This window comes from Pelecanus crispus, chromosome 5 (assembly GCF_030463565.1).
Source record: "Pelecanus crispus isolate bPelCri1 chromosome 5, bPelCri1.pri, whole genome shotgun sequence".
In the NCBI taxonomy this organism is placed as follows: Eukaryota; Metazoa; Chordata; class Aves; order Pelecaniformes; family Pelecanidae; genus Pelecanus; species Pelecanus crispus.
The window spans coordinates 13,225,336-13,247,266 of NC_134647.1; the positions used below are offsets into that span (position 1 = coordinate 13,225,336).

At 38.2% G+C, this 21,931-nt stretch overlaps 1 protein-coding gene across 1 annotated transcript; it reads right to left on the bottom strand.

The window, feature by feature from the left end:
- Window positions 1-1,652: 1,652 nt before the first annotated feature.
- On the bottom strand, window positions 1,653-20,711 carry SEC22A (SEC22 homolog A, vesicle trafficking protein). Its single transcript, XM_075711084.1, has 7 exons — window positions 20,697-20,711; window positions 17,694-17,897; window positions 15,597-15,760; window positions 14,136-14,330; window positions 8,199-8,317; window positions 5,442-5,507; window positions 1,653-1,856 (listed from the first exon to the last, which is right to left on the bottom strand). Exons 2-7 carry the CDS (start codon window positions 17,873-17,875, stop codon window positions 1,656-1,658), a joined length of 927 nt encoding a protein of 308 aa, XP_075567199.1. The 5' UTR covers window positions 17,876-17,897; window positions 20,697-20,711; the 3' UTR covers window positions 1,653-1,655.
- Window positions 20,712-21,931: the final 1,220 nt, after the last annotated feature.

The window sequence follows — 21,931 nt, forward strand, 5'->3', positions numbered from 1 at the left end:
CTGCAAAGCACATCACCTCCAACACCAATCTTTGAGGCTGCCCCAAGGCATCTGCAAGGTCTTGATCTCAGACATGAGTCTGAGAAACTCATTATGAAGAATATAATACATACTGCTGCTGTTCACTTCAGATTACAATTTCATTCTCTAATTCTTCTTGGTTGTATTATGCATAATTTTCTTGACTAACACCACCTATTTAAAAAGAAAATAAAATAGCTAATTCCTTTCTTCTCGGTCACAATCTGACACTAAATAACGTACTGAAACACATAACATTTTGGTATGAAGTGCCCAAAGAAATTTGCCTGGAGCAACACTTCATAGCACAGCAAAGCTCTGCCAATCCTCAAATCCAAGACCACATGCAGCATGGCAACCTCCCTGCCATTAATGCTTGTTTTTTTTCACTTTGTAAAGTGAAGCTTTACATTATTCCAGGTCACATATAAAAAAATCTATATCTATTTATTTATATATTATGAAACATCATAAATTAGTGTCATATTGTAACAAAACCCAGCGTAACTGATGGTCGTACTATATGGTTGCTATTCTATTTTCTAAGTGTTTGGGGTTTGCTAGTTGATTCCCCAACTTCAGGAGTATACAACGGTTTCCTCAAACACAAGTCTAGATCAAGGAGGTTCCACCCCAGCACAAAAACACCCAATCCATAAAGCCACAAGAATAAACAAAATCCCTGGTCTTTTCTTGTTTAAGCTAATCAGACCAATTTATTATTTTCCTGTCACCAGTTGTTTTATCTCCTGTTTGAGCTAATTATTCATCCATTTCTAAAAGTATATAAAAAGAACAACAATAGTCCAACAAGTACAAGTCACTCCATTTACTCACCAATCCATTTCCTTTCAACCTTTCCCCGAGTTAAAACACAGGAAGCGTACAAAAATCCCAGATTAAGTGGCAGAACGTTTTGAACGATTACTAGAAAGAAACGCTGTCCGCATAGATCACTTTCAAAGGATAATTAAAAGGAAATTATAAATGAAAAAATGTTAAAGTATTCATAGCACTAGACAGAGGGTCACAGGTGCCCAGATGATCTGATCCCCAGAAACCGAGTTTCCAGGTAACTTTTTAATTAAGGAAACATTCATATATATGTCAATGTGAAGCAAAACATTCCAAAATTTAGTTCTCACATATTCCAAATCTAGTTTGCTAATATGCAATAGCATTATTATTATTTATTTAGCCTATCCCCTACTGCCTCACAAAGGCAAAACTGATTTTGGAAGTGAAGAGCTTGCATGAGCTTGCATGATATGCAGAACACATAACATACTCTATACATTCCTTCCATTAACATACTTTCAAATGAAGCTTTTTTATGCCACCAGTCAAATTCCCCAGTCTTGGTGTCCCTAGATACATTTCACTGCATTGGTATGACCCATTTTCCTCCTCTAGTCCCATATCCTTTTGGGTCCTTCTTTAAAAAAAATAAAAAAAATTTAAAAAAAAGCTTAACCATCAAGTGAAAAATGTCCACAGACATCTTACATTGCTTTATTTTTTTTTTTTAAAAAAAAAGCCCCATCCAGACAGCTTCTTCTTTTGGAGAACAGCTTTACATTCCTGAGAGTGAATAACTGTTGGAACAAGACTGCCTCTAAATGTTCCAGGACTTGTCAGACATTGTAATCAGGGGACTTTCCCTGTGGTTGTCGCAGTCGAATTTGTAAGGTAGAAAACGCTCCCACAGTCACGTGAAAGAAGAGCTGCCACAGGTTGCGCAGTTCATACAGATACATGTTACACAGGCAAATTAACCCAAAAGTCAGGAAGGATTTGGCATTCCTCCAGCCCGTGTAGTATACAAACAGGTAACACTGTCAGGAAATAAAAAAGAAATCAGATTACTGCATGGAAAATAACCTCCACTGAAGAAACACTATCTGGTCATCAAGAAATTACAAACCCAAACCAAGTAAAAGTCTAAATCAAACACGTAAGAACAGTATCAATTTAGCAGTCAAGGAAGGGTGGAAAGTACCCAACATCAATACAAGGTTACATTTTGTTTCCATTAAACCCTCTCTGAGAACACTTCTTTCGTATTAATTGATGACAACGTGCAATAACGAGTGGTCCATGACAAAGGAAAGTGGATGTTCATGGCAACCTCTGGTCAAAATACACTGTTCCATGTGAGCAATGGAGAAGGAAAAAGAGCCAGTGCTGTCGTATTCAGGCAAAGCAATGGAAAGGACAGGGAAAATACCAGGGCCCTGCAGCCGGGAATGCTCAGCACAGGGCAATCCCCCAGATACCAGCCCAGTGTCCTGCTAGGGTTCATGCAGACCATTAACTGGTGCATACGGAGAGGTCCACAAATACCCACTGCCGTTCTTCAGCTGGTGCAAGATGGATCACATGTGGACAGAAATACACATCTCTACTGTAATTCTACCGTGTTTTAAGGGTCAGTTTGTGCACGCCATGGTGCAACACAGAATGTCAGGACTGCCCACAGTTCCCTACTCTGCCTTCTTCCTACTGCAGCCAGAAATCTGTTCAAGACTCTCACCTCAGTTTTCATCTCTAAAAGGACACAGCTTTTACACAGACATTATTTTTACTTCAGCTATTGTTCAAACTACTTCCTTGACTTCTATAGAAAAAATTGTTTGCCCCCCCTCTGGATTCTAGCCATTTCTGTCTGCTGAAGACAGTTTTTGCTGTGCTTCAAGGTAGGTAACAACATCACTTGGACTTACTTTGTGCTCCAAATCAGTTCCCAGTGGATACATAACCATGCTCACAATTTTTTTTTAACAGCATCCATCATCGGATTATCTAAGTGTCATTTCTGTTCTTCTTGGGCATTTGCCACATTTTATCAGTCAGAGAAACTATACTTAATTTTTTTTCGTTTTTCATGTTCCTCAAAAGAGGGCCAAAGCATTGTACATTTGCAACCAAACCATGCAATTTATTGAGGTTACTTTATATTCTATTCAAAAGTCAACCACCTTCTTCTAAAGCATGCATTTCCACTCTAAGTGTGGCTGAGATTAACAAAACTACTTGTAATATCTGGATATCTAAATATCTTCAGAGATGCGAGTACTGACAGCATCAGTAAGATCTGTATGTCCTTCCTCCAAAGCAAAGTAAAACTAGAGATAAGTAATCCGCGTGTTTCAGAATCTAGATGGAATTCCCTTGAACCTGCTTGGCCATTTTGAGCACAGCAAATGCAACCTACTTGTGCTGACAGTTTTACAAATCATATCTAAAAGAGCAATTAGTTGGTACTAGTATCTCAGTAATAAGAACTCAGTTAATTTCCTAGCATCGCCGCCTCCACTGACAACATATGAATTAGTGTAACTGCTTCCAGGATTAAAATAATAGTCAGGATACGCCTCATCAAAATGCTTAATAAATATGAAGGGTTTAAAAACCAAAAATACTATGTAAGTTTAAAAATGTTACTGCAACATGATGTTGAATGACTGTGAATTTTACTGAAGATCTGTTTTAGATGAAACCTGAGGCTTATCTTTTCATTAGTTTAGGTTTGAGATGCTAGAAGATTTGCCACTTACAAAACAGAGCACCAGTCAAAAGGCCAAAACACTGTGGTTTCAACACCTTGCTATAACGAGTGCTGTTACAAAATTCCTGAGGGTTTTTATTTTCTTCTAATAAAGGGAAGTGTTAGCATGGCAATTACTGAACATGCTTTTATGTATGTGCTACTTCAGAGAAGGGTGGTTGTTTGTTTTTTTTTTTAAATAAATGTTAAGAAATGACTGAAGGCTCAGCTCCTGATGCTTTACACTTCAGGTACAACTGAGACAGTTGTTACTTTTGTACATTGTCTTCTTCAGAAGAGACTAGAAACCATGGAGGAACACCAGACATATCAGCAAGCTAAACCATCATATTCCATGTAAGTCCTGTTTTTTGCCTGCACACCTGGGTTACAAACATTTTCTTGGAAACTAGAAAGAGAAACACACTGCTACACTGTTATTAACTGAACAAGACAATACAGCATTATGGACACCTTGTGGGTGAATGACAATGAAATGTGCTGTCCTGTAACATAGGGAATTAATCTCCTGAACCCCTAAGCGTGGCAAAAGAACATCAGAACATGCCAGAGAACTGACAGCCCTCTGAGTTCTGAAAACTGACCAATTGCATATTGTAGGAATGACACCAGAGGGTGCAGAACAAGAGTCTCAACAGATATATTTTGAATATTAAGAAAAAGCCTACATTCCAAGCTGCATGGATTCTTTCTTTCAAACAGCTCTATTCAAGTCAGACAGTGGGGGAAAGACATATGTCTTTATGTCTCAATGCACAGACATGAACACTTTATAAAGAATAAGGTTTCTAATTTGGGAGAGGAGGGAAGAATGCATATTTTTCACACAAAAAAAGAATGGAGGAGCTCCACCTTATCTGATATGGAGCAGATTCTTGGCATGGAAAATTAACAACGATCTGAAGAATTATTTAAGGCAGAAGCTGAGGAAAAGTCAACAAGCGGTGAAGAACACAAGTTGTACTGTGACATTTTGCTAGAGATAAATTACAGAGAATAGAGATTACAGGTAACCTGAACAAAAGGCTGACTGATAGGAAGGCTGATATAAAAGGAAAATCTGGAGACATTATTTTATATTATTTTATTTTATGGTCTGACACTGTGCTAAACATTGGCACACGGAAACAAGTAGAAACTGCACACTCCACAAGTGCAAGAGAGTAAAAGTCGAAAGAATTGTAGTAACAGCAATTGAGCATGACAGACGTTATAGTCATAGCTAAACGTAACAGCAGTGTCACTGAATGACAAATGCCCATGAGCACCAGAATACCTTGCTACAAATTATACAGGAAAGTTGAATTCAGATGCAGAAATGGAAAACCTACAGACATGAAACACAACGTGAAATATCAGGAGACGGAAAACATAGTGGAAACTGGCTGAAAGCTTTGGAAAGGAAGGAGATGCAGAATAATGTACAAAGTGAGGAAAGTTCTGGGGTGTAGTGCCTAGGTATTACTGTGTTTACTCCAAACCTTTCCCAAAGGAAAGAAGCAGTAAGGCATCTGTTCAGATGGTTAAGTTGGCTTGAACTATGAAACTACTACTTTAAGGAAATGATATAACCTCCACTGCTTGTGACTTTAGAGATAAAATGTACGCTCCAGACAGAAACGTACACCAAATCTCTTAATTAACTAACTGGAGAAAAATGCCAGCAAACAGAAGCTCTTTGTATCAATCTACTGTATGACAGTTTATGATTAATGAAATAAAACAGAGCAGAAATTACTTTTATAATCACCCTGTTCAAGTATCTGTGACATTTAAGAAAACATGATGACATTTATGCGTGACTGGGTAATGTTTCTAAACTCCAGTGAATTATGCAAGCAAAAGAACGCACCTGGTACAAACAGGCTGCTGTTCCAAGAAAAAATGCAATAACGTAGCTGAAATCTTCACCTTCGTTCTGCGAAAATAAAACAAAAAAGGGTATTTTACAATGTTTCAGTGAAATACCGGGTATTTACGGTATGAAAGTTATTAATTATTGTATGTTAAAATAGTCGCACATGGAGATTTATAATAATTCCTATACTACGCTAAAAAAAAAAAAGGTTAGCACGAATCATTGCTTGCTTACGCCTGGAAAAAACCCACCGTGGCCTGGCGCCTGGCCAAAATGTTTATTCGGCACAGGCAACGGATGCTGAGATTTGCAAACGCCGGGAAGGCAGTGCAGCTCTCGCGCTGGATCCCCGCCTTCCCCGGGCGCGGCTGGCAGTTCCAGCCTGGAGACCGGCGGCCACCTCGCGCGCCAGCCTCGCGGCGCCGCGGGCGGGAACGAGGCGAGAGGGGCACACACCGGCCAGCAGGGGGCGGCAGAGGCCCGCGCAGGCACGGAACCGGCCGCGGGCGCTGGGGCAGCGAGAACCCGCCCGAGCACCGGGCTTCAGGGAGGCCCGTGGGGAATTAAGTTTGCTCGAAGGAAAAGCTGGAAAAACTCCCTCGAAGTGATAGATCTTGCTGCTACGTGCTTAAAAACAAAGCCAAACAAAATGCCTTCTAACTCACTCAAACAGGTTCTCATAGTTCCTACGGAGCCGAGCGGAATAAATCTGCACGCGCAGCGATTATCCCAACTGCGTCCCCAGCAAACATCCGCAACAATCAACAACCTTCCCAGGAAAGCAGTGAGTATTCGCGCAAATGTTCTCCCCTGAAGGAGAATATAATTTTGAGAAGAAGGTGGTCCACTAGGAACTACCCCCTGCTTCTGCTCAGGGTATGTTCAGCGTGAAGCGTTTTCATCTACGCTGTTGAGCCGGAACAAGTCTGTATGTCTGCACGTAAAACTTACCTACGCAATGCACTACGCTCCTAAACCATATGTAAATCTTTGCCTCGGTGTCACCGCACATTTGCTGGAGCACAGCTACAGATTGTAAGAGTTTTGCTAACAGCCAAATAAAAACACTTATCATAAAGGAAACGGACAAAAGCTTTTGAATGACTTCTCAGAAGAAGTTCCATTAATCATGTTTTGGGTTATTTCTCCCTAAACCTTGTGGATTTTTCCATAATAAAGTAAATGAAGAGAAACTTTAATGGATTTTTTGCGTGCCTCATTTGTCAGAAATGAAAAAAAATCTTCCATCTGTACTGCCATCTATTACCTCCAGATGCAATAACATGTAGAATAAAATTAATTGGCTGGCCTTACTGTTACTTAAATAGGTTAATCTAACATTGGCATTTCCTTTTAAAAAATCAGCTGCGGGAAGGTAACAAAACAAGCTTAGAAACATTACACTAAGTGGTAGAAATCTGTTTAATACTGTTTGTACTACAGGGTACTTTAAATTCATTCCTATTTATAAACTGAGAGAATTGTGCATAACACAGAAAAATCTAATTAGGGATAAAGTAGACATGTATGTTCACTATTTCATTCTTGGTTTTTCTTTAAAAAAACAACCAAAAACAACTCAAAAGGAAGACCTAGCACGGAACACTTTCATGAACCCTGTTCATCTATTCATCAGCCTTTGGGAAATGCCGAGACCTCAAACATTACTGCTTTATTAGATCTTTACATATATCAACAATTATGTAAGACAACTGGAATACAGGTCATCTTCTCTACCTTACCTCCCTAAAAAATCCATTAGGTATCAAAAGTATCATTGCAGTTATAAAGTCCAGGTATATGTTTGAATAAAAACATTATCTATTAGTCAAGCAGGAGGATTCTCATGTTCTTTCAGAAAACTTCCATGGGATTTTTAGTTTTTACCTCCATCAACACAACAGTAGAGCAACTTAATGCTAAGTAAGTCTTTTTTTCATGGTAACACACATGAACTTTCTACCAGCACATTCACTTGAATTGCTTGATATCATTAAGCACTATTATTTTCATTGTAGCAATGAGAACACAACTAGCACAAGAAATGGAATAGAAAGAAACTGAAAGGCTACAGGGAGGGTCAGAGCAGAGAGTTACATAAACAAATAAATGTTGGGGAGGTTGTTCAGTAAGGGGGGTGTTGTTTTTGGAGGGGGGGGGGGCGGGGGGGAAGGAGGGGGGTGTTTAGAAGAAATCACTTGACAGTTTCCCTTACATTGATCCTTTCAGCACAGAAAGAGAAATAAGCATCCTACTTAAGAAAGTTTACTAAAAACAAACAAACAAAAACTAAAGAAGGTTTCTACAAAACAATTTTACAAAACCTGTTTAAAGATCCCTGCTCTGTGGACCTTTCAAAAAAATTGGCCAGATTTTCAAAGCTGTTCATCATTTCTCTCAAGTGTTTTTAAATAACATCTATTAAAATTAAATGTCTCACATCCTGGCATAAATTTAGAAAACAGAACATTATGTTCACATACTCACTGCTACCAAGGTACCTAGGGAAGAAGACAGCCACCCACCTTCCACTGCTTTTGAAAGTCACAGCCTTGATGAACGATGCATCACACTCAAGAGGGATGCACAGATCACAAAACAATACAAGTTTCATAAACAGAGGTCTGACCTCACAAACAATATTTCTGAAAATAAAACTAGCAGGACTTAGTTCATATAGCAAGCATCTTCTAAGTTGATATAATGATTGCTACGATGCATAACTCTTAAATTCATAAACATGTACAATACCTGGAGCAGACTTTCTATGGCATGAAAGCCACGAATTAAATTCAAAGCCCCACATAACAGACTAAGCACAAATGAGACAATCCCTGGCAGAGTCACAGGTTCCAGACGCTGATGAGGAGCTGCAAAGCAGAAGATCAAAAAAAGATATCAAAGGTCAAAGCAATGTCTTTAGGAATTTAGTAAAATAGTGGCTTCTAGCTCAAGAAAAGATCACTGAAGCAAACCACAAAATGTCAATTTTTTTTCTAAAAAGAACAAAAATTTTAAATACTTCAACACAAGGTTTAACAAGAAGTACACTTCCCTTCAATTCACATATATAATTATCTTATTATATTTAGCCTTTAACTCAATACATTCAGTTTATTCAGTATGGTACTGAAAGCTGCTCAAATATGCCAGGAAATTGATGGCAAATGATGCATTTGCTAGTGAAATTTGTCCACAATTAACAGCCAGCTAGTAAGTCACATACTTAAGAGCTCCTCTCACAACCTCCACTTTTTTTTTTGAACACTAATGCATTAGCAGAGCTATTGAGACTGATTTAGTTTGTTTGCTGAATGGAACACTATGAGGCAAAGCTATTACAATCCCTTACCTTAAAAAATACAGCCAGTGAGTGCTACTAAAGACACAAATAAAAATACAGCTCTGAAACTAAGCTAGTGTCTCTATTACAACCTTATACAGACCTTCCAGATAGTGCTTGAAAGTCTCTTACAAAACACATTAAAATTAAAAACCACTTTCTTTCCATGCACACCCATTCTTTTGGGCTTAGCTAGGGTCAGAAGTACATAACAGTTGTGTATGTTCCTCATTATCATCCCTTTCCATAACTAATAACAAAAAGCAAATATGAAAAAACAATGCAAAACTCTTAACAGTCTAGGCAACATTGGGAAAACAATAGAACTACTGTGCCATGCTTAAATCATTCTGTTCAAATCAACGAAGCGTAAAGATGAGAACAATGAGGTTAATGAACTGTAACATTAATAGAGAGAGGGGTGTCAATCCTGGTTGTTTGCATTGCACAGATCCAGGAAAAAGGCTTTCCAAACAGTTTATGAAGTTACAGAACCTAAAGAATAACGACAGAAGCTATTCCATGTTGATAAGCAGACAGGGCTGTCTAACTATGAGTGTGTGATAACTTAAAAATAAAACACAAAATTAGTGCAGTTAACTCATTTGTGCTGAACTTAATAATGTAATCAGTATTTTTTTTTAAACAAAAGCATAACCCACGTTTACCTTTTAGAGCTTATTGCTTTTCTAACCATAGTGCATGTTAGAGGAACGCTACCAGCAATCATTCAGTTAAGGTTAGATACAGCATTTGCCCACCAAACCATTCTTTTTCAGTGACTCGTAACTGGTTGTTTTGGTTTGGGTTGTTTTTTTTAAGCCGTCTCATCTAGAGAATGTCAAAAAGCTGAAGGTGTATGTGACTGTTTTTAGCCAAAAGTCATTGCATTTCATTAACTCATGGATAAAATTAGTTCACTGCTCTCCATGCACAGCTCTCCAGGCAATCTCATTTTCCCCATGTATCAGGGTAACTCTAAAACATCATGTGTTAAAACAGTATTTAAAACACCTCTTTGAGAACCATGAGGGGAAAATTAAAGAGTCTTGTCAGCTAAATCAAGACAGTCTATGAAGGATGATAAAATAGCAACTTTTCTCCCTAATTAAAACACGAAAACAAACCCAAAAACTTTAAAGAACATTGCATACTGCTATTGATGTCATTAAGCTCTCCAGTGCTTAATAAATTTTAGTGTTACAATCAAAGCAACAAGAGCCATTTGAATACAAAAAAAATAAAGTCAAAACCAGAAGAATGAAAGAGCGTCAGAGAAGGCAGTGTAAAGGACAGCTGACCTTGAGTCAGTACATCCATAAATCTTAGAGAGATTACAACTGCCATACCAAAAACTCTCTAACACAAGACAAGGACCAAATACAACACAAACTGTGAATTAAAATGTTGAAATTTAAATAAAAAATTAGGAAATTTGCCCAACATCAGAAGCTGCACTACTTGTAATGACACTTACTCAAAAATAAAAAGTTAAAAAAAAAAAAAAATCAAGTACACCATCAGGCCAAAAGTAACTTTGATTTGAGAACTGTTCCTTTGTTGAAAAAAAGCTCAGAAGTAGTTTATCCTAACCAAATAAATACCTAAAACATCACACATCAGCATGGTGTCGCCCTATTTCTACCGCCTGCCAACACCTACATTCACCTTTGAAGCAAAATTCTACCCATAATCTGCACAATTTCTGCTTCACACATTAATAATTACCCCTATTCCTCACTACACAGCACAAATTTCACTAAAGAAAAAGGGCTGCTCTTTTCAATTACTTTAACAATATAAGAGGCCTAGACACTACACCTTGGATACATATCCAATTACAAGTATAAGCAAGTAACAGACAATGCTTCATCAGCACAGCCAAAACCAATGCATCAAATTCTGCTATTCTGTGTAACAAAACAAGATTTGCGTCTACCTAACTTCCTACCTCTGCATGCTATCCAACTTGATTTGACACACTTAATTCACTTACAGCAAGTCCTTTTTTTTAACAGGACAGCATATTCAGGAAATTACACTAGGCAAACCACATCTTTTTGTGAGAATTTGTCCTCAGAGCAAAGGAGGAACTCTGAAGTCTAGCCAACTGAGTGGGTAGCAAACATCCAGAGAAAGTTCTTTTCAAGGATGGAGAGAAGCGATGAATGCAAAGAATTACAAAACTATTAGCAGACTTGCTAAAAAAGACACTGCTATTCAATAGCACCTAAAATTTGAAGAGCTGAAGAAGCAGCCAAGTGCAAACCTCTCAATGTACAGCCCTTTGATGGTGAGTGTCTACAGCAATTCAAGGAAGGAAGCGGATAACTGAACAGAGAGATCTATGGAACTCAGAGGAAGAAGTTAAAGTAACTGAAAGAGGGAAAAAACCAGAAGAAAGTTGACATGGAAAGAGAAGAGGACAACAGAACTGCTTCTGTAAGAAAGTTGTGGAGAGGTAGGTGAAAAAACATTGGAACATCATCTGCCAATTATTGTTCACTTTTACTTCATAGTAAAAAGGGAAATGGTCCTTACACATTTTAACTTGGGCCCATACGATCTTTCAACACTTTTACTCAGAACAGTGATAAAAACCTCCTTGCCCACTACATGGACAACTTTAAAAATACAGCCAATTTTGTCACAGGCCAAATTCTCTCATGCTTATCGTTTTTTCTTTTTCCAGTTGCAGGAAGTTTGAATCTAGACAATTTTCAGAGTTAACCAGTTGCCGCTTCTGTCACTATAACCGTTTCCACAAGCCAGGATTACACTAGAACATTAGGAGGTAACAACAATGTAAGCATCAAAAGTGGCAAAAGAATTATATCAGTACATTACATACCTTTAAAAACAGCCCACACATATAAGCAGTAGATGATTAAAAGTATGTACAGTGCTGCTTAAAAGATTCCACTCTTCTAAACAATTTAAACACCTTCACACTTTTCCTTTATTAATTTTCCAGAATCTATCTCTAATACCGTTAAATTGCAAATACAGAGATCGTAAGCTACTTCTACACTGTCTCATAGCACCCAGAGTTCTCAGGGCCAGGGTCCCAGCAGTACAAATAGGGCACTCTGGTGATTTTGTTTTTCATCTTCAGAAGAAAGTAGTTTTCAATCTTCTAGAGGAATCCTTATAAGTAAAGTAATTAGGACAATACACTGACAAAGAGATCCTATATATATATATATATAAACTGCACAAAATCAACCTGATCTTTTATATTCCAGAACTGTAGGAGGTGTTTAGATTTACAATTGCAATTTTCACCTTGACACTGTAAAGTGAACGGCATCAGTGTATGTCTGCCCAGGATAACTAGCCTTAGAGACAGAGGTACTTTTGGGAAAAAAGGGGAAGATATTAAATAATTAAAATCAACACTTCCTTTTATTCTATTTATGATCTTGCTTCACTAAACTTGAAAGACTGAAATCAGATTATATCAGTTTCATGTGTGGAGTCCAGGTATTAGTGTAAGGACTTGGCAAGTTTTAAGTTTTCTGTCCTGCTGGGAAACATCTAAAGGTGGGCCTCGAACTGATTCAGAGCATTCACTCAAACAGCACAAACCTTTACCTCAGTTCAACCACACGAGCGGTGTTCCCCAGGGCTCTGTCTTGGGGCCAGTCTTGTTTAACACCTTTATCAACGATCTGGATGAGGGGATTGAGTGCACCCTCAGTAAGTTTGCAGATGACACCAAATTGGGTGGGAGTGTTGTTCTGCTGGAGGGCAGGATGGCCCTGCAGACGGACCTGGACAGGCTGGATCGATGGGCCAAGGCCAACTGTATGAGGTTTAACAAGGCCAAGTGCTGGGTCCTGCACTTGGGTCACAACAACCCCATGCAACGCTACAGGCTTGGGGAAGAGTGGCTGGAAAGTTGCCTGGTGGAAAAGGACCTGGGAGTGCTGGTCGACAGCCAGCTGAACATGAGCCAGCAGTGTGCCCAGGTGGCCAAGGCGGCCAACAGCATCCTGGCTTGTATAAGAAATGGTGTGGCCAGCAGGAGCAGGGAGGTGATTGTCCCCTGTGCTCGGTGCTGGTGAGGCCGCACCTGGAATACTGTGTCCAGTTTTGGGCCCCTCACTACAAGAAAGACATTGAGGTGCTGGAGCGTGTCCAGAGAAGGGCAAGGAAGCTGGTGAAGGGTCTGGAGCACAGGCCTTATGAGGAGCAGCTGAGGGAACTGGGACTGTTTAGCCTGGAGAAGAGGAGGCTGAGGGGAGACCTTATCGCTCTCTACAGCTGCCTGAAAGGAGGTTGTAGTGAGGGGGATGTCAGTCTCTTCTCCTCAGTAACAAGCGATAGGACAAGAGGAAATGGGCTCAAGCTGTGCCAGGGGAGATTTAGATTGGATATTAGGAAAAATTTCTTCACAGAAAGGGTAGTCAAGCATTGGAACAGGCTGCCCAGAGAGGTGGTGGAGTCACCATCCCTGGAAGTATTTAAAAAACGGGTAGATGTGGCACTTTGGGACATGGTTTAGCGGGCATGGTGGTGTTGGGTTGATGATTGGACTGATGATCTTAGAGGTCCTTTCCAATCTTAATGATTCCTAGTTTTTACTTTCATTAAAAATAATCCAGCCACGAAGCCAGGAAACATGAAATTGCTACTCCACCCTTAATTGGTTTAGTGGTGGACTTGGTAATGTTAGGTTAATGGTTGGACTGGATGATCTTAAAGGTCTTTTCCAACCCAAACGATTCTATGATTCTATGAATTCCATGTTTACCTCCTACTTGAAATAAAGGTTTAAAAATTAATGAGCACTTAAATGAATGTGGCACATATGTACAAAATTGCTATTATTAACATCGTACACAAGGCTCTTATTTCAGAGAGTACATCTTTTAGCCAGTGCAGCTCTTTGGATTTTCACCATCACAGATGCTCCCTAAAGTGATGCTTCTCATTCCAGCTGCTCTAACTCTTGACACTATGCTCTTAGCTTATGTCATCATTGGGTCTTACTGGGCAGAAATAATAAAAATTTTCATAAATCTTAAAAGGTCAGTAAAAGAAAGAAGATAATCTTGTTAAGTGCTCATCTTCATTTGCTTATTTTCATGCACATTTTTTTTTTTTTCCCTGCAACAAAGCAGTCCATTGAATAGACCCCCTTGCCCCATCTTGGGAAAACAGGCACTTTGAGCAGAGGACAAAACAGACATCTATACTAAAATACAAGTCATGGCAGCTTTATGCTTTAAGAACATCGCAGCAGTGGAAAAGGTTTTTATAAAGAAAAAATATCAAAGAGTAATTCTACTACCCTGCATCTGTCTCACTGAAGGATACAAAAACAACAGTCTGAAACTTACCTGCAGATATCTTACCAGTACCCTTATATTCCGCCACAGATAAATGTGTGAACCCATTAGCTGAACCAAGTTCTGACACAGAAATTTGATAAGGTGGTCTCAGTTTGATTTCTGTCTGCATGTCAGCAAGATTCATCTTTGTTGACAAAGAACGTGTGTTGTTATATCTCTGTTTGGTCCTCTGAATGAAATTATCTGTATAAATTTTAAAATAAAAAGGTATATCCTTATGGACTTTTGTTAATTTTTGTTAATCCAAGACCATGCAGCTTTATGTACTACATACTTCACAAATCAAAATACATTGTTTGAAATGCTTGTATTTATCTTGGATTATTTAATACTATTTCTGTTTTGTGACTAATATATCATGGGCTATTTAATTCTGCCGTAAAAAAAAATTTAAGCTCTAGAAATCGAATTACTTAATAGCTGTGAATAAACTAATGACTTTTCACTGCACGAGACTGAATGCATTGCTAATACAATGCATTTACTGCCCTTATTCTAACTTTTCTGTTAGTTTAGTAAATATCCTTATGAAAAAATTAACTTCTGCATTCAAGTATAAACTTACTTACGAAACGTGATTGCAAAATATTCAGATGGAGAAAATTAATACCATATCACACAGATATAAAGACTGTAATAGACCTACATTCTAACTTAACAACTAGTAGAACAAAGAAGGCATTGGAGGGGGGGAAGAGCGTTCATAGAAATCTTCACAAGGAAGACTGCGATGTTTTACAGAAATTGTTAAAAATTGCCTGACTGAATTATAGACAGGAATTATCCAACTGCAATATCTTCCCCCATATTTCTAAAACCACAGTTCTTTTCCCTCTAATGTGTTTTATAAGAATATTTTAAAGAGTGCCTAACACACAGTATTAAAGCGACAGATATTAATGGAATCCATAACAGCTGTTATCTGGTATATATGAGATTAGTTGTATTTTGGAGCTTGCATGACAGAAGACTAAATGCTTCACTGTATCGTAAGACAAATAAAAATCTCTCCCTTTCATGTACTGAACAAAAATTACAGGACAGCTAAGAGCAAACATGAAATTGCAATCTTTTTCTTGAGAAATTTATGAAGCTCAATGCCTTTACAGGTTAAGTATTTCAACAGGGATGAAGTCAAACAACTCCTAGCATTATTAACAAGGAGAAGACGAACTACAAATTTGGTCACACAACACTTAAACCAAAACCTACTGGAATGAACAGAGAGGTTATAAACAAGTTTGGATAAAACACTAGTAGCCTAATTTAATGCCCACAGAAGTATTTCTTTATTGACTCTAACGGGAGTTAAATCAGATTCTAAATCCACGTGAAATACAGCTATAAACTGCCTTGAACTTCTGTTTTGTGTGCATTAAGTTGCACATCAATTTAAATACTCATTTGTCTTAGAGTGACAATCAAGGAAAAAGAAAGTCAGATCCTTACCAAACTCTATAAAACAGTATGGTCTGACAGCAGTATTTGTCTTCATCATATTGTAGGTAGTGATGAACTCTTTCTGAAGCTCATCCAGGAAGCAGAAAGCCAAGACACTGGGATAATTTTCAGTGCACAACATCATATAGCTTACTCCCAGAGAACTTATAAAGCTACAATTGAGACAACAAATTCACAATTTCAAATTTAAATCCAGGTAATTCGCGGCTTCGCTAGTCTGATCTCATATTCTATAATCAGAAAAGCAAAACTGCTCTGGGCTAGCAAAAGAATTAATGTTTACTGAAAAGTCCAACACTATTCTAGAAGAAAAATAATTTACTTTTAGGCAATGTTTTACTTTAACACCATGTTGTACAATCATATGAGAAGCTGTGTTATACATCTATGTGTATGTAAATATATATGTGTGTGTGTGTATACATATGTACGCACTCACATACATGGAACAGAAAAAAACCATAACATTTTTGGGATACAGAAACACAGCAGGTTTGTCCCATAATAGCTTTTCATTCATCTCAAATGCAAAATATGTGATCTGGTGCATCCCAAAAATGCAAAAACTTATCTTCAGATTGGGAGGGAGGACAGTTGGTTCTTCCCAAAATATGTGAGGAAATAAAACAGTTCTGTAGAATACAAGATTCATCATTCTCCAAAGACAGTTGCAAGGATGACCAGAGATGGCAAATATGAAATTAGAAAGGGACAGTTTTCAATACACATGTCCCTATTGCGTTTAGGCAATTCATTAGAGTTCACATTTTCATGACACATTCAAATTTCTTCAAAATCTTGATGGATAACTTACACTATTAAAAGTAATCAAAGACAACAGTAATAAAAAACATCCTGACTAAGCCTTATGTCTCATTCTTAGAAGTTTCTTTTAAGCTGATCGGTTTACAAGCCAACTGTAGCTGAGGTTTTAAAAAACACCAACTGGAAAAATTTAGCCCATGCTAGGCCTAATCTGAGAAATGCTGAAAACTCACATATACCAATGGGAGATGGAGAAGGCTGAGCACTTTCTAGGATCATTCAGGTGGTATACTTTCCACCACTGTAACTTCTACATATTTGCTAGGGGTCAGGATGAAATTACTCTTGTCATTTAAAATAGCGTATCTAAATGGGAATCAGAATTTAGGTCAGCTGAAGTGCAACTGAATTACCAACTATGCACAGGTGCACCTAGTTACCAATACTAAGGAGAAAGGTCACATATAAAGCAAAATTCTGAGTAAACAATGGATTCAATTATTTCGCGATAATCTAAGTTTCACACTGCAAATGGAAAAAAAGGGCATCTTCTGAACTATTACGTCATCGGTGTTGTCATGCAGACACACTATCAAATTGACTAGCTCAAAAAATTTAGGAATAGTTATTTAAAAAAAAAAAGTCAACACACAGAAGCGTGAAAACAAAAAGCACTGTTGTGAAAGTGCTGGATGGAGCAGTAGGATAGGTAGGCTCCACTCAACCATTCAAGACTCTACTACACACTGCCTTCACACTAGAAAAATCATTCCCACCCTTCCCACTCCCTCGCTCCCTGTGTGCCATATGAAATAATTATTGAGTTATGCTTGGGTTTCAGGGCATGTTTTCTCTGAAGTCAACAGAAATCCTGAAGGTACAATAAAAGGGCCCAATTCCATAACATCCTAACCACAAGTTTTCAGAAATACTGGGTTATGAAAAGTATTTGGGTACTTTTTTAAATTTGTGTAGACTAAAAAGAGAAAACAAATGAATACTAGTTCAACTAGCATGAGAAAGAACAAGTCTGGTCATTTTCATGTAAGAAACAACCTTGAAATTTAAAGGAGTATTTCTAGTAGGTCAAGGACTTTGATATTTATAAAAATACTGTGCTATTTCAAACTAGAACTTCCACCAAAGTTTGAGTAGGTTTGAAATCTTTCTACAATTTCTCAATTTTAAATTTCTGATACGTAAGTACTGCCAAGAATTAATCTTAGTTTGATTAATCATTTCGAATGTGAACTGTTACCTTTTTAACTTAACAACAGACCCAACCCAGGACGTTGCAAATATACAAAAGAGAAGTCTTACTTTATATTATACTGCCCAGTTTTCAGAGTACATCTATCAGGAAGCTGAGAAAGTTTCTTTGAGAGCATTTTAAAATATTTTCTACATTCTTGCATTCCCGTGCTCTGGTCATAATCAGTAGATGCAGACAGTGGGAGTCCATCCCTCACACGGACCACAGAGGCAGATAAAATCATAGACATTGCCAATAGAGTTAACGACAACCTACAACAAAACACAAATCAGGAGGAATCAGAATTAAGGCAAAAGCAAAAACAAAAAGAGTCAACGTGATTAATCAAACTTCCCAAGCTGTATGCTGGTCTCAGGCTTAAAATGGGGCACAGGGAAGATTTTCAACCGTAACTCAGATTGGAGTCCTAACTGAATAGGACCTGTTAGCCTATGCAACCCACAAAGCAGCAGCACATCTGACATCAATGTCATGTTTTCAAACATTTTTATCTGAATTGCCATAAGCCCTCACCTAGAGATACCTGTGGAGATTGAAACACTATTACTTAGCCTTAGTACTATTGTAGCACTTGCACCCTTCAAGCTGTGAGTCTTCTTGTTTAGTGAGACAACAGTGATTGTCTAAACAAACAAGAACAATAGGAAAAACATGTACTGTAAAGGTATGCCAGATGGAAAAGTGATCCAGGTCTTGATCAAGCAATAATATTAATGTGCTTTCATGAAACTGTGTTACTGAGTACCTGCTTAAGTACCCTGACAAACAGAAACTTACACAACTTATGTACTATCAAATAGGAAATCAAGGATCAGGACAGCAAGGAGTATAATCCAGCTCTCCCAACTCACAACGATTTCTGAAATATGAAATGTCTTTTTTCTTATCTGGGTCACCACTTTCTTTAAATCTTCAAAATGGGTCTATCAGTATTACACAAATACTGAGCAGGTTGAAATGGTGCTTGCAAAGCCTACAGCTTTTAGAGTATTTAATTTTCAAAGCATAATAATTAAACCTTTGTGGAATACAGTCACTTTAAAAAGTTGGGTATTAAACATTTCTCAGTCAGAAGGAGAAAATTGATAGCAGGCATTTAACAGCATAAACACATAGCCTGCAGACAGTCTTTCAAGAATGAAAACACATTTTTAAAACCTTCAAGTTCTTCAAACCTTACGTTAAATCAAAACATCCAAAAGTTTAGCAAGACAAGCATTAAAAGAAGGATCACTTATCTGCTAAGTATCGCTACACAAATTTGTCCTCTTACAAGTGGGCGAAATGCTAGAATTTATAAGAAGCCAAAAACAAACACTTCCTCAACTCTTAACATTGCTCTGCAGACTCCTACCATATACTACACCTATCACTTAAGAGATTATGAAAAAAATATTTTTGCCTCCCTCAGATGATGCTACTCAAGTTCCATACACTCACTACTGCAAAAGAAAACAGATTTCTGAATACAGCTGAAATATGCTTTGAGTGCAATACTGACATGTTTGCAGCACCTTTCAAACTATGACATCAAGGGTGCTTTACAAGCCTTAGCAACTAAAGGACTGTATTCTGAAATGTTAGGAATCCAAATTTTCCCAAAAATAGCACTGCCGCTTCATAAAAGCAAGGAAATAGCTATTTTATCCCTGAACTCTCACCTCCCCTATTTCCCACTACCCAAAGATTATATATACATCAGGATACTTATTGAATAATAATCAATATTCCATTTTTTCAAGGGTATTTACTCCTGTCCTGGTTTTCACTGGGATAGAGTTAATTTCCTTCCTAGTAGCTGGCATAGTGCTGTATTTTGGATTTAGGATGAGAGTAATGTTGATAACACACTGATGGTTTAGTTGTTGCTGAGCAGTGCTTACACTAGTCAAGGATTTTTCAGCTTCTCATACTGCCCTGCCAGCCAGTAGGCTGAGGGTGCATAAGAAGTTGGGAGGGGACACAGCTGGGACAGTTGACCCCAACCAACCAAAGGGACATCCCCTACCATATGATGTCATACTCAGCATATAAAGCTGGGGAAAGAAGAAGGAAGGGGGTGGACATTCAGAGTGATGGCGTTTGCCTTCCCAAGTAACAATTACACGTGATGGAGCCCTGCTTTCCTGGAGATGGCTGAACACTGGCCTGCCGACGGGAAGTAGTAAATTAATTCCTTGTTTTGCTTTGCTTGTGTGCGCAACTTTTGCTTTACCTATTAAACTGTCCTTATCTCAACCCACGAGTTTTCTCACTTTTACCCTTCTGACTCTCTCCCCTATCCCACCGGCGGGGGGGTGGGAGTGAGCAAGCGGCTGTGTGGTGCTTACTAGCCAGCTGGGGTTAAACCATGACAACTCCTCAGAGAGAAAGAGGCATATAATAATGAAAACATTGAAAATGTGTTGTAATTTTCAATTTAAGAAATTCAACTTCACCAGCAGTCAAACTTCAACCTGCTTTGAGATGCATCATAGTAGCTAAACAAATTCCAAGTTATTACCCTTGCATTTTACTTGTACAGCATATCAGACTTTCACCAAAGTCATAACAGCAGCAGAAGTCACTGTTGCCTGTAGTCTGCTGAATACCTCTGGGCTTTTATCAGGTACACTTGTTATTTCAGCGCTTCACTACAGAATTCGCTATTGTACAAAGTGTTTTGATCAGCTGGACACAAAACCAGAAAACAAAACAACTTGAGGACTCGCTCTAGATTAGCTCGCTGGAGTGAAGCATTCCAGAAATTAAACCTGTAGTTCTAGAAACTTTTACCTATCTCTATTTGAGTTCATGCACGTGCTCCCAGCAGGACAATTCACACGGAATGCACACAGCACCCGTGTCCTTAACTATGCTGCTAACCATATAACCACGGCAGCAGCTCAAGAGCTTGACAAAATTGCAGAGGAGCTTTAAATTGTAATGGCACAGGTAACCACCTCTACCCGTTGGAACTCAATCCTGAAAGGGACTTCCAGGAGCTGTATCAATATAACCGTAAGAACAATGATGTGACAGCAAAGTTTAAATTCCCCTCGTTAACTTACTTGCACAAAATGTAATTTCACAGACATGCATTTCCTCTGATGAAGCAAATAACTTCATTAGCACCTAGCATGAAGAAAGGAACATAGCTCCATGTCCTGTTTTAGGAAAAGGTAGTGAATAGGACAGCACTGCAGGAGAAACTCAGAATCCTGTAGCCAGCTCTCAGAAGGAAAAAATATCGTTCTGCTCACTTTTTAAATGATCTTGATAGTTAAAGTTCATGTTGAGCTATCTGATGAGATAAGAACAAACAGAAAAAGTTAATAAATGTATTTACTGGCTAACAATATTCTTCAGCTCTTTTTGTGAGAGCATGCTTATTGGAAAGGCCTGAACACACCCCAGTCAAGAGGCACTAGAAAACTAGCATAATAGAAATATTAAAATGTTTCTATGTTCTTTAAGTGAAGTTGAGGAAGTCCCATCAATTCAGCCATTTAAAATGGGAAAATATGTTATCTGTCTGCACAGTAGATGAGTAACTCAGAGTAACGCAACCTTTGACTCTGAATCCCATCATTCACTTCAAACACTAAGCTTAATTAATCTATAATCTCCTCTGATCAGAAACCCGAACACTTCAGCAACATAATACAACACAACCACAGCTTCATTTCCAAAGCATTAAGGTCTTCAATATTCAATCTAACAATAGTTGCTTTACTCCTACATCTAAGGACAAAGAATATAAATATCACTAACAACAGCATGTATGCATGGACAAGGGTTTTTTGGGACATGGTTTAGTGGGCATGGTGGTGTTGGGTTGATGGTTGGACTGATGATCTTAGAGATCCTTTCCACCCTTAATGATTCCTAGTTTTTACTTTCATTAAAAAATAATCCAGCCACCTAGCCAGGAAACATGAAATTGCTACTCTATGCTTAATTGGTTTAGTGGTGGACTTGGTAGTGTTAAGTTAATGGTTGGACTGGATGATCTTAAAGCTCTTTTCCAACCTAAACGATTCTATGACAACAGACAAAGCCAAGGATAAAGACCCCTTTAGAGGTATTCTTTCCATTTTTATGTCTATTCTATACGTAAATAAATATTTGTGTAAACCTAGAACAAAACCAGTTACTTTCTTCAAGACTCCTACTTAGAGAAATTAGGCTCTGTAACAGAAGATAAGCCTCCATTAAAACCTGCCAATTCTCTTAATGTGCTATCAAATCACACAAGGTTAAAATTGTGTTTAGATGAACAGTCAAGATCACCAGTCAGCCAGGT